The sequence below is a fragment of the Topomyia yanbarensis genome, chromosome 2 (assembly GCF_030247195.1).
Source record: "Topomyia yanbarensis strain Yona2022 chromosome 2, ASM3024719v1, whole genome shotgun sequence".
In the NCBI taxonomy this organism is placed as follows: domain Eukaryota; kingdom Metazoa; phylum Arthropoda; class Insecta; order Diptera; family Culicidae; genus Topomyia; species Topomyia yanbarensis.
Window position 1 is genome coordinate 104,266,420 of NC_080671.1, and position 12,944 is coordinate 104,279,363.

Sequence of the window (12,944 nt, forward strand, 5' to 3'; positions counted from 1 at the left end):
CTCGACGTTATTTGCCAACTAAATGGAATTTCTGTACTTCTACGTACTTTTGGATATTTTTTGAGAAAATATAAAAATGTGTTTTTTTCAGAAATTGTAGCCGCCATCAATTACAATCGACTGGTGTATTAAAATGTATAGGTCATCGCTTCAAATTTAAAGTTATATGACGAATATTTCAAAATTCTGAACTTCTTCGTATTTACTGAATCGTCCTAACACACTCTATTATTTAGTAACTTACATACAATAATGTGTTTCTCCACGTCCGTGCAATCATTTTGATATAATAATATCCATGTATAATATGTAGAACTATTGAGTAAACAGGTAATTTTCAAACCGTAAAACTAACAAGTCGCAAAGAATTTCAATCAACCGTATGCCACGTACATTGTAAAAATCCTATCTCCTAAAAACTCGAAAAAGTATAGTATTTTTTGAAAATCTACTATTTATTGCATATATTACAAGTCTAGAAACTCTAAGGATTGCATTGGTGTAAGGAAAATTGAAATTGGTTAACAAACGGTCGTGATACGATTGTTTGAACAGAAAAACTCATTTCGTCTATACTGACTCTCAATTACTGTTTTTACAATTACTTCAGATACACAAATTTGTTTTCCATCATTCTTTGTTCACTGTTTTTATAAAAGATTTACCTATCCAATGGTGAAGAAAGAATTAAAATTGGTGAGCAAACAGCTAAGATATGGCAAGTCAAAGAAGCGTTCCCATTTTTTTTCTCACTGACTTTGTTATACTCTTTTTACTGTAACTTACGGTAGACAACTCTATTCTTCTGTTTTTTAATTTGACGTATTCACAAAAGACATATCTTTCTATTGGTGAAGACAGATTTAAAATCGATTATGTAACGGCTGAGATATGACCGGTCAAAGTAAGCGTTCCCATTTTTTTAGACCCCCTTGGTAGTCCGCGTAACTTTTTACCCCCTTGGTATTCCGAGTGTTAATGTATACAAGCCATTGGTCTCCATGCGATGTTTTTTTTTCACCAAATTAATAAATTATTTATGATTTATATTATTGGTATGCCTTGAACACTGCACTCCATTTCAAGACAGAAGTGCGCTCTTTCATTTAGTATATCGGGTAATTTTGCACGCAGTATTTCAATTCCCGGAGACAGCAGCCGCCCACCAAAATCAGTTCCTTCCTACTCATGGAACGGAGGCAGAACACATTATAGGCACCAGCCACTAGCAGTATTCCGAATCAATTAGAATCTACAACCAACGCGCACAAGAATAGCAGCAGCACCGGCATCGAAATGGCGCTCAAGAACGGCATTCATGCGAATACGATTCACTCAATTATTGCGAATTTCATTCTCATGATTCTAGACTCCGAAAATTCGTGCCAGTGTGGACTCACAGCCTAAACGAAAATGTATTGAGGAGAATGGCATATGAATGAACCTATGCTGTGAGTTTGTTTATACTCTCTCTCTCTCCCGAAGCTCTCACTACCTCGAGCTTCCCACTGAGACGTCCAAAAAATTGTTTCAAAATCGTTCAACACGATGGACGTTTGTTGAACGGTTATTTGGACGTTGTCCAAATTGGTCCAACGAACGTCCTTCATTGGACAATTTTGAAACCAACCGTTCTTAGAGGGTTGATTTAGGCTCTCGTTTTCAATCTGTGCTATGGTTCTTTCAAGTACACCCATATTTTTTTACGCGGTATTTTTTGCGCGGTTTTTTTACGAGGTTTTTTTACGCGGATTTTCCAATTAACGCGGTTTTTGCAAAAATATTCTAAGTCCTTTTGAATGCAAAAGACTTAGACTTTTTTCTGAAAAAAATTTCTAAGTCCTTTTAAATGCAAAGAACTTAGAAGAATTTTGGCAGTTTTTATTTTGCGCGGATTTCGCCATTAACACGGTTTTGGCAAAAAATATTCTAAGTCCTTTTGAATGCAAAAAACTTAGAAGATTTTCGGAAAGATGGAAGAGACGGGTCTGGAAGATTCCTTAAGGCCCGCACCCCAACAATATGGGTATTTTCGGAATGGTCTTAAAGAGGAGGTGCCAGAAATTGATTTTTGACGCCATTTTGAAATCAAAGATGGTGACTTCAGGTTTAGCGAAATTCGCTGTAACCCAAATAATATGGGTATTTTCGGAATGGTATTGACAAGTAGGTGCTAGAAATTTATGTTTGGCGCCATTTTGAAATCCAAGATGGCGACATCCGGTTTAGCGGAAATTCCCTACAACCCATGCAATATGGGTATTGTTGGAATGGTCTTGAAAAGTAGGTACCAGAAATTTATATTTGGCGCCATTTTGACATCCAAGGTGGCGACTTCCGGTTTAGCGCTATAACCCAATCAATATGGGTATTTTTGGAATGGTCTTGACGAGTAGTAGACAAAGATAGATGTTTGATGCCATTTTGAATTCCAAGATGGCGACTTTCGGGTTAGCCACATTCACTATAACCCAGTCAATATGAGTGTTTTTGATATGATCTTAACAAGTAGGTTCCAAAAATTGATTTTTGACGCCATTTTTAAATCCAAGATGGCGATTTCCGATTTCGCGAAATTCGCTATAACCCAATCAATATTGGTATTTTTGGAAGTTGAAGTTGTAGTACAAATAGTTTTAATTAAACAGTTGAATTTACTTAAATTTAAGCAATATGTTTAATTTGAATAAATTCAAACCCCCAACTCACACCACATACGTCTTTTTCTTCTCTCTCTTCCATTCTCACCGCACTTTCCTGGATGAACACATAAAAATATTTTGCATTTTGCTGGTTTATGGTTAGATCTTATATTTGAGGGTGATTAAGACGATTGCCCAAATTTTTCATGCGAGAATTTCGGTAAACCGGAAGTCGCCATCTAGAATTTTAAAATGACGGCAAACATCGACGTTTGTCTGCTACTCTTCAAGACCATTCCAAAAATATCCACATTGATTGAGTTATATCGAATTTCGCTAAACCGGAAGTAGAGGAGTGCGCCACGCCGCCGCGCCGCGCCGACGATTGCATGTAAAAATAGTAAGCACATCGGCGTGACGCCGGCGCGCCGCCGACTTTTTCCTGAAATCGGCGGCGCGGCGCACACCTCTAACCGGAAGTCGCCATGTTGGATTTCAAAATGACGTCCAAAATAAATTTCTGGCACCTACTCTTCAAGACCATTCCAAAAATATCAATATTGATTGAGTTATAGCGAATTTCGCTAAACCGGAAGTCGCCATCTTTTATTTCAAAATTACGTCAAAAATCAATTTCTGGCACCTACTCTTCAAGACAATTCCAAAAATACTCATATTGATTAGGTTATAGTGAATTTCGCTAAAACCGGAAGTTGCCATCTTTGATTTCAAAATGGCTTCAAAAATCAATTTCTGGAACCTACTCTTCAAGACCATTCTTTTGCATTCAAAAGGACTATTTTTTTGCAAAAACCGTGTTAATTGCGAAATCCGCGAAAAAAAAACTTCCAAAAATATTCGAAGTCTTTTGCTGAGAGTTTTTTTTTGTGCGGATTTTTCAATTAACGCGGTTTTTTTACGCGGTACGTATCCCCCGCGTAAAAAAACCTGGGTGTATTGCCTTCCCATAAATCTAGCACCTGAAGCCATTCGGCAGATGAGTTCATTTCGCATTCAGGCGAATGAAAATTATACAACCTTGAACACGATACGGTTCTGCAATAATTGCAACGTCGCACTTCGTTTCTGTTGTTGACTGGGTTATCTCCATCATCATTGGCCTGCCTACGCCTTTATGTATGCAGTGCATTTGAAGCCACCCGTCATGTATTCGTTTCCGTCCTCCGGTTTGATTTACCTAGGTTGCATCGTGCAGGCTCTAGCAACATGCCCCTTTTCTCCGCATTTTCTACACAGTGCAGACCTGTCCATGCCCTTGCAGTTCCTCGCCAGGTGTCCGAGGTCAAAACATCTGAAGCATCGCTCCAACTGCTTGGACACTCGCGGAGTGACTCTCAGCGAGCCCACCGACCATCCGACTTTTATCTTACCGGTCTCCGCCAGCTTGTTGGCAGCGGTCACCGATAGTCGAATCACCGCCGTTTGAGTTTCTCAAACAAAGTGGTTTATTACCATATTCCTTAGGGAAAACTATAACAAATTAAGCTGGGGATTCGTTCGTTCGTGGGTTTTTCACCCTCGCATGACAAAATTAGTTACCAAGAAGATAACATTGGACTAATACTGATTAGACTAATTAGGTATGATATTTCTTGTTTCAAGTGTTTCACCGTCGACACGTAGCTCTTCAAGTTCGTGGCTGGCGAGTCATTGTATACTAAGAATGTAATAGACATTTCCACAATTATATTGAACATAACCAGCCACCGATTCAAAATTTCTACTTGGACCTGCAGTTTTGGTTCGACGATTCGGTTTGCGCACTCAGTCATATTTGCCTACTTAGAGTTTGCTAACAAAAGCTAAAACTTTGTCTATCGTTTCGACGACGAATTTCGACGACGCCGGTGGTTCAGTTGTAAGCGTGGCCACTTCTCACACTAGGGTCTGGGCTCAATCCTAACCAAGTCCTTGAGATTTTTTGAGATAAACAATCAGTGGTCATGTCTTCCTTCGGAAGGTAAATACCACCGTTGGCCCCGTTCCATGTTTTGATGGACCGATATCTAGGGTCCAGATGGTGAAGTCGCCTCTTTGACACTCAGTGCAAACAGAGACGGATCGCTTCGCAGTCTTTGACAAAGTTGTCTCCCTGGTCGTGAAAACACGACGTGGTGGCCTTTGTCCATGTAAATTATCAAAAATGCTCAAATGAAGTCGCCATCTTTGTTTTCACAATGGTATTAAAAATCGATCTCTGGCATCGATTCGTATAGACCGTTCAGAAAATACCCATATTGATCGGGTTATAGAGAACTCCGAGATCATGTCTGCTTTCTGTCATAAGTTACGTCGGCGTTCCGACAACCGAACACTTTCTCTTACTATAAATATTTTGCAGAAAAATCAACAAAAACTCGCGAGTAAATCGGATAGCACAAAGTTGAATTTGCGAAAAACCCAAAGAAGCGAAGCGAAGTGACCAGCCGTTTACATGATTGTTCGACAGAAATATGATCGAGCAAAAGCTACACTCGAAATAGAAAATGTAAGAGAAGGGTTGCATACTTAAACGCCTTTAATTATGCACTGTTACAACATTTTACAGCAAGACACTACGATACGACGTTCCATCTCTTCACAGCGCTTCAAATTAGTGTTTTCGTGGTTGAAATTAAATAAATCCTAAACCATTCAGTTCTGAGGTTGCTAATAATTTTGAAGAAATTTTTGGGAAAATTCTAGCATTATATAATGAAATTGATCATACATCACACTCTAAGTGAAATGCAACATCTATTTTTCAATAAATTTAATTTTGATTGGTTTGGTGTGTTTTATTTTAGTGACTTTAAACTAGAAATGCGTTCGTCACGTAATAAATTTAGTGAAAAGCCTAATGTTTCTGGTACAGTTATAGAGAATACTACTTGCTGATTATTGATTATGTACCACATGTATAGATAGATTTCGTGTTTGTTGTATATCAAAGGTTTGTTAGCTCTCTTGCTGTTATTTGTTGTTAAGAAGTACCTAGACTGATTCCATTGAAACTATAGTTGCTTGGTTTGCTCAAAACCAGTATGTGAACCTCGAATTGCCTATTTCGGTCGTCAGACAGAATAAATGATTTCGGATTTGTATAAAAAAGAAATTCCAACATTATCTTGAGTATTGGAAAACTATTAACAAAATTATGTATAAAGTAAAAACATTAATGTTTGAATTGAGTAAATAAAATTCTTTACGATTCGATGTGATTGACTTTATTTCAGCAGTTTCGTGTTCTTAGGTTTAGCAAAGGTAACTGTGACTATATTATTACAGTTCGATTCCTCCTCGTTGTGGGTTGTAATATTTCCTATTACGTATCGTGTTAGCAAAAGCTGCCGAAACAGTTGTTTGCAGTCATCTGAGTATTACATCTGTACACCAACTCTCCTACTTTCTAGTTTTACAATTCTCCTACTAACTAAAGCTTATTGTACTATTGTAACATCGGTAAATAAATACTTTTTCCACGAAAGAAACTGGTTCATCAATATACTTCCCAGATTTCGACAATCTATGCACATTTCCACCCGGCCGGCCACGCAAACATTCCGCGGCTATCAACCAACATCCTACAGAGCCACATCGCGGTACTTCCGGAAGTCGTCCGACTCATTACCCAGCGATTGCCGACTATTGTTTGCACTGTTCAGATAAGCATTGTTGTACCCATAGCTGATGGTCGAGTGATGCATAGTGTTATAGGCTACCCGAGGTTCGCCCGGGTGGTGATGATGAGGCTGGTACTGGTGTTGCTGCATTTGATGGTGGGCAAAGTAGCCTCCTCCTCCTGCCGTCGGCACTGTGGACGTCGGAGGGAAGTTATTGTGATGCATCTGGTAAATCTGGTAGGGATGCATGTGATAGTGGAAGTAGGCCGGCGGATAGGCACTGTACGCCGGGTTGTACGCGATCACGTTCCACGGGTTTTGGGCGTAGTTCTTGAGAAGGTTATTTCCGTACCGGTACTGAGCAAAATCGTTCTTCTTGTATGGCAGTGGTGACTCGGATAGGGTGATGTTGCCTAGGTTCTCCAACGAAACGCAATTCCTGCCGAGAATTTTGTTGTTTTTCGTTGATTCGATCGTGTAGTAGATGGGGTCGTTATTCGTCGCCGTCGGATCGGTGTTCATATCTATGACACTGTTGTTGTCCTTGCTAGCTTTATTCGAAGTATCGTTCAGTTTGTTGTTGATCTTGTTTTTTAGATTATTATTTAACACACTATCCGTCTCGTCGGTTCCTTTTTCTTTGGCGTTTTTCTTCTCATTGCTAGTGAGAAACTTGGGAGGGAATATGAACCGCAGATCTAATAGCGATTGTGTTTTTTTGCATTCTGTTCCCAACTCCGGAGGTGGAGGACCAATGTACTGCGAAGGGTTCAGTCCGAAAATGCTCGCATTGAATTCACTGTGCGACCCATACAAATTGTTGTATGCCGTGTACTGTTGAACGATATCGACCGAGTTGGTTTCGTGTGGAACATAGCCGGGATTGTCGAACCCAGTTGAGGGCCGTCTGCTAGATTGACTCCGTTTGCTGGCTCGCAAGGAGTTCATTCCATTGGTGGCGTTGAACGGAGTAGTCGGTGTCGGTGTGGTCAGCTGAAGCCGCGATGCAAGGGATTCGAGCTGTGCAAGGACTTTCTTCTCCTGACGCCATCTGAAATGGAAATGACAAGTTGTTATTGGAGCGTTTCAGTAAAAAATCCTAACCAAATAAGAAATTAATGTATTCTAGACCCGGAGTAAAAAAGGTTTTTTTTACTTCAGGTACGGTATAAAATGTGGTAACACTGCTGACAGCCTAATGTCGTCTTTCATGTGGGGTTTTTCATTGAACTGTCTCCGGAAGACGCCAAAGCATCACAGAAGCATTTTAGCTGGTCTACAAGAAAATATTTGGGTCTGTTCAGAAAAGATATGCAATACCTCAATAAGTTTGATAAGCGAATGTTCGACAAAGCAAATTTTCAGTTCTTTCGCAAAATATACAATGAAATTAATATTGTTCAGTTAAATGCCAATATAATAGCGAAACAGTACTTAGGATTGGTGGTGAATCGATTGGTGGCTAAGCGTTCGTTTTTCTGCGGTGATTCGTCAAAGTATAGAAGAGATATTGTCATTCAAATTCGGCTTAAATCGATTTATGTTTATAAACGTTTGCCGTGACTTGTTGGAAGCCATAGTTCAGTTTAGATTTCTATATTTTCTCTATAATAGACTCGGTTCTCAGAACTTCCCAGCAAACTTTAACATTCCATGGGATTCCGCGAAATGTAAAAGAATACCTTATTCTGGTGAAGGCTACATGGTTCGAAAATAAAATGGAAGTCCTCTGCTCTTCCACTTATCTCCTTCAATTTTTGATTCAGTCAGCTTTGTTCGTTATCCAGAGAGAAGCCAAACAATACCATACAATAAGCTAAACCCACTGAAACTGGAAATAAAAGAGTTAGGAGAGATTGAAACGAGACATGAAAGGAGACACCCGTGAAGATCTTCTAATAAATCATTTTTCAGCGCAATCGAAAAGTAACCTTTCTTCAATCTTGTTTGTTCTGGATAAGTATTGAGACTCGAAGACTCTCATTGTTCGAGAAAGCTCCTCTGCGATTGTACCATTTTTAAGGGATTATTAGAAGCAGCACGCTTCTCGCGAGTGTCAGTATTCACACCTGATGTTGCACGCATCAACGCAACGCTCAAAAAGAATGGGAATTTACATCCTAGAAAAATCTACAAAATTAAATACAATTTTGTGTTTATGATCGGACGGTTCGAGCTCGTTGGGTACGAACCTGTTTGCCAACTCATGCGTAATACCGTCAGAACAGAGAGTTACATCTAACACCTTGCCTCTGCCATGATCGTACAAATGTTGGGCGATTTCCTACATTTGGTATAAGTAGATTTGGGCATTTTGTATAAGTAGATAAGGGGAGGGGGGGGGTAAGGGTTTCAGCGTGAAAATATAACTTTTTCGCGAAATTTTTATAGTAATTTGAACTAAGCGAATTGATTAAAACTTGTGTAATGTATCATTTCAATAACGTTATCTAATTTTTTCATGCAAAAATATCGACAAGCGACTCGGCGACGAAGCTTTTTGTGGAACGTCTCTAGAAAAAAACACGATTTGCGGCGTTAACTTCCATTCAAAAACTACTAAACCGATTTATTTCAAACTTTGCATACACATTCTCTGTCTAAAATACCTAACCCCTACTTTGAGTTTTTGAGATAATTTTTGGATTACAGGGTGTTTCAATAAAAAATGAGAATGATTTCTGCAATTAAAGTAAAGAGCGTAAATTTTTGTTCTCTCCAACAGAATTGCTCCCTAGAAATGGGTGGCATATTTCTTTTCGCTCGGGTGTTGTCAGTTCAATCGAAGATAGCCTCGTAACAGTAAGCACTCCGTGAACGTGTTGTACGGTTTTTACATTCCTTATAAAAGAAATGTATAGAATTCGCTCAAACTTTTCGATTTTTTCCGAGGCCCGGAGCGCCAAGTCTTATTCATCACTCGACGATTTGGGACAATGTCTGTGTGTGTGTGTGTGTGTGTGTGTGTGTGTGTGTGTGTGTGTGTGTGTGTGTGTAAGTAACGGACAAATTCTCATTCGTGTTTCTCAGCAATGGCTGAACCGATCTTATCCAAACCAATTTTAAATGAAAGAACTAAAAAACAGTAAGAACGCTATTAATTTGTTTTTGATTCTGATGTTTATTTTCCAAGATATGAATGTTTGAATGCGTAAAAATGGCGTTTTTCGCAGTTTTTTTGAATTATCTGCCGAAATTGACAATATATCTCATTATCAAAAGAGATATTTAACATTAAATGCGGACGAAAGATTTTTATCATTTCCCATTGCCAGAAATATGACCAAAAACATGTAATCTATTATTAACGCCAAAACGGCTTATTTTAGGTCAATAGTATCTTCGAAGAATTTAATGGAGGCAATATGCCCTTTCGTTTGGTATTATGCTTTTGCTGATTAATCCCCCTATAAGTGAGATATTTTCACACATTTTCTTGGAAGTGATTATATCGAAATGATGCCTTCAGCAAATTTGTAGCTCTTACTTTTGCGAAAAACTTGTGGATTACTGTTTGTCGCCTATTTATTGTTCAATATAGTAATAATCCATTGAAATAAGCCAAACATTATTTCGATAAATCGAATTTTGTATTTCATTTTTCTATCTACAACCGCTAGAAATAATCACCGAACACTTCCAAGTTGTCTGGAAGGAACTTGATAACCTATCAGTGCAAAAATGTTCATTTGTGCGAACCTTCTGACTGCAATTTTTCTAACTTATGACCATCGGATCGATCTGAAACATATCGGAAAATGAAAAGCGAAATAAATAACTCCAAGCAACGGCGTAGCCAAGAGAAGGTTTTGGGGTTTAACACCATACAACTCCCCCCCCACACCCAAAAAAATATTGGATTGAAGTTGAAAATTTATTGATGCAATTCCAGAAGTTCTGTAATCAATCATAATCCACAGATTTATTTTCAAATTGATCTCGTTTTTGTAGAGATGTACTGTAATAAGGGTCTTTATTTAATAGGAAGCGAAGTTAAAATTGATTTAATGTCTATGAAACATAGAACTGCCCACCAAAAAAAATGCATAACTTTCAATATTTGCTAAAAATGTTTTTGCCTTTCTCATTCACTCTAAAATTCGTCAATCTAATCCCGACCCGGAGGGCCGAGTGTCATATGCCAATCTACTGAGTTCGCCGAGATCGGAAAATGTCTGTGTGTGTATGTGTGTATGTGGAAAAAAAATGTGACCTATATTTCTCAGAGATGGCTGGACCGATTTGCACAAAGTTAGTCTCAAATTAAACAACCTTCCCATCGGCTGCTATTGAAGTTTTTATTGATTGGACTTCCAGTTCCGGAGTTACGAGTTGAAGAGTGCACAGCAAATTCCCATATAAACTGAAATGAAAAATTTTCAAAATCAAATTTGTATTTTTGATGCCAAATGACTTTAAAATGCATGAAACATTGAGATGTTTGACAAAAATTGACTTCTTTGGACTTTAGTACATTTTTGCCTTTCTCATATAGAAATGTTATGCAATCACTCCAAAAATCGTCAATCATACCGGCCCGGAGGGAGTATGCAGTGAGGGGTTGCTACTTTAAAACTAAAACTAGTTTAAAATTGCTTAACAAGTTGAAAATTTTTGGCAGGACCCGGACCTCCCGGATCTTTCTCGATGATCCGCCACTGGTTTCAAGCGATGTTTCAGTATCACATGAAAAATGACGATTTCCATTCGACTTTATCGATCTGATCGATTTTAATGAGCATTTGATTTTTGTTGTATTACCAATTATATGTATAGGTCAAATGTTCAAAAACAGTAATTTAAGGTCAAGATAGCATCATTTTGAAACCGCCAATTTCGGAGGTTTAGTATCTTCAATGACTTTTACAAACGTTAAACAGCGCATCATTTGATAAAATAATTTTGACGGTATATCGTCCAAGAAGTATTTATAGTGAATTTTCTCAGGTTAATATTCAATAAAGTCTCAACAAATTCGCTAATAGCACGAACTCTGTTACTATTTTCTGAAAAATTAATTCTGCATAATTTTAAAACTTCAAAAATTACGGTTTCGAAATTATGCCGTTTGGACAGAAAGATCGATTTTCACCAAACCCCCACCAAACCGAATTTCTGGCTACGCCCCTGACTTCAAGTAAGTAGAAACAAAGTCGTTCTACACTCGTTCACAAGAAACTTCTTCGAATGCTGAATATCTATTATAGTACATTGAAACCCCGATTTTATCAGCCAAATATGAACATATGTTTGATGGGTTCTAGCAGACGAACAAGACTGAATTCGAGTAAATCCTTTCTTGCGCATGTTTTCCTTATTATGAAGATGGAAATATGCAAAAATAAAAAGTTAATCATAATCAGAAATAGTTATCAGACTACATCATGGGACGGGAAGAATATTTTAACAGCTTCAGTTTATTATAAAAAAAAATTGCCCGATTTAATCAATGTCCCCATTTTGTCAGCCTAAAATACACCATGAGACTGATAAAAATGGGTCTTTATTGTATGTATTATTCGCTGTGTTTCACATTAATAGGTACATTTCATTTTTGGGGATTTTTTTATTGCATCGAACAATAACAATTTTTAGGTAGCTTTCAAGGGGCTATTTTATAGACTTCTTCCAAAATTTGGCGAACCTATTCCAATTCGTATACCAATTAATTGGTATACTTAAGGGTTTATATGTTGCAGATAGAGAAAATACTGAAATTTTCAGCTTTTTTCTTACACAATATTACGAAAGCTTATTAAACAATTTCTCCTAATAAGTTTGTGAAAATTATAAACTATTTGAAATTTTTTAATAGTTTTATTTTTTATTTAACCGTGAGTTTTTAATAAATAGTGACCATCGCTTCACAACGTAGTCTATTTTTCATGGCTTGTGGTGAGCACGATCTCTCGGATTTGCTGAACTGAAAATTATGGAATAGAAATTAATTTTTAGTATTCTTTACAGATTTAACTCGCCGCGCAGATAGCTCTGAATTAGACCCGCTAGTGCCCTAAGACGATTTCGCTAGATTTTCAGAAAACTGTGCACCCAGTGCATTAACGCAAGTGACGGAAGGTTATCGAAAAGTTTCGTGAAAATGAAAATTCCAGTAATGATGATGATTTTCCCAAACGGTTCGTTTTCGAGAGGTTTTTATTTGTTCGTTGGCATTAGGATTAGCGATAATAATTCAAATCAAGGATACTACTGGGAAGTCACCTTTAGAAAAAGTCGATGTCGAAGTAAAATTTGGAACTATGCACGCATGCACTTCAGAGATAGCGTGATATCAGGAGCTGCGATTTCATTTCAACGCTTTTTTGTGAAAAGGGCGATACTTACAAATGTAAACATAGGGCTTTTTTCATATATGCGACTGAGGGCTTTGAAACGCAACAAATTAACCTAAAAATTTGGATTCTACGATATGATATTGCTTTCTTAAACTACAGCAAAAAATACAACGGGCGAAACTGTATTTTTGTTTGTTTATTTAAAGTTTCGCCCTCCACGCTCCATGCAAACAAACAGGGCGATACTTTTTTTGCTAGCAGTTTAGAGGCGAAACTGTTATTTTCGTATTTTTTTAGGATTATCAAGCTGATACCAGCTGTAAATAGTAACAATGATCGCTATTGAAAAAACCCGGACGAAATCGGTGGTGTAAAACGGTAGT

At 37.8% G+C, this 12,944-nt stretch overlaps 1 protein-coding gene across 1 annotated transcript in view; it reads right to left on the bottom strand.

Moving 5' to 3' along the window:
* Positions 1-5,853: 5,853 nt before the first annotated feature.
* The window catches only part of LOC131679059 (asparagine-rich protein), a 105,561-nt gene continuing 98,470 nt past the window's right edge, over positions 5,854-12,944 (bottom strand). Inside the window, exon 6 of the mRNA XM_058959611.1 lies at positions 5,854-7,316. Within this exon, the coding sequence (XP_058815594.1) occupies positions 6,227-7,316 (1,090 nt within the window). The 3' untranslated portion in view covers positions 5,854-6,226. The remainder of the gene's footprint in view (positions 7,317-12,944) is intronic.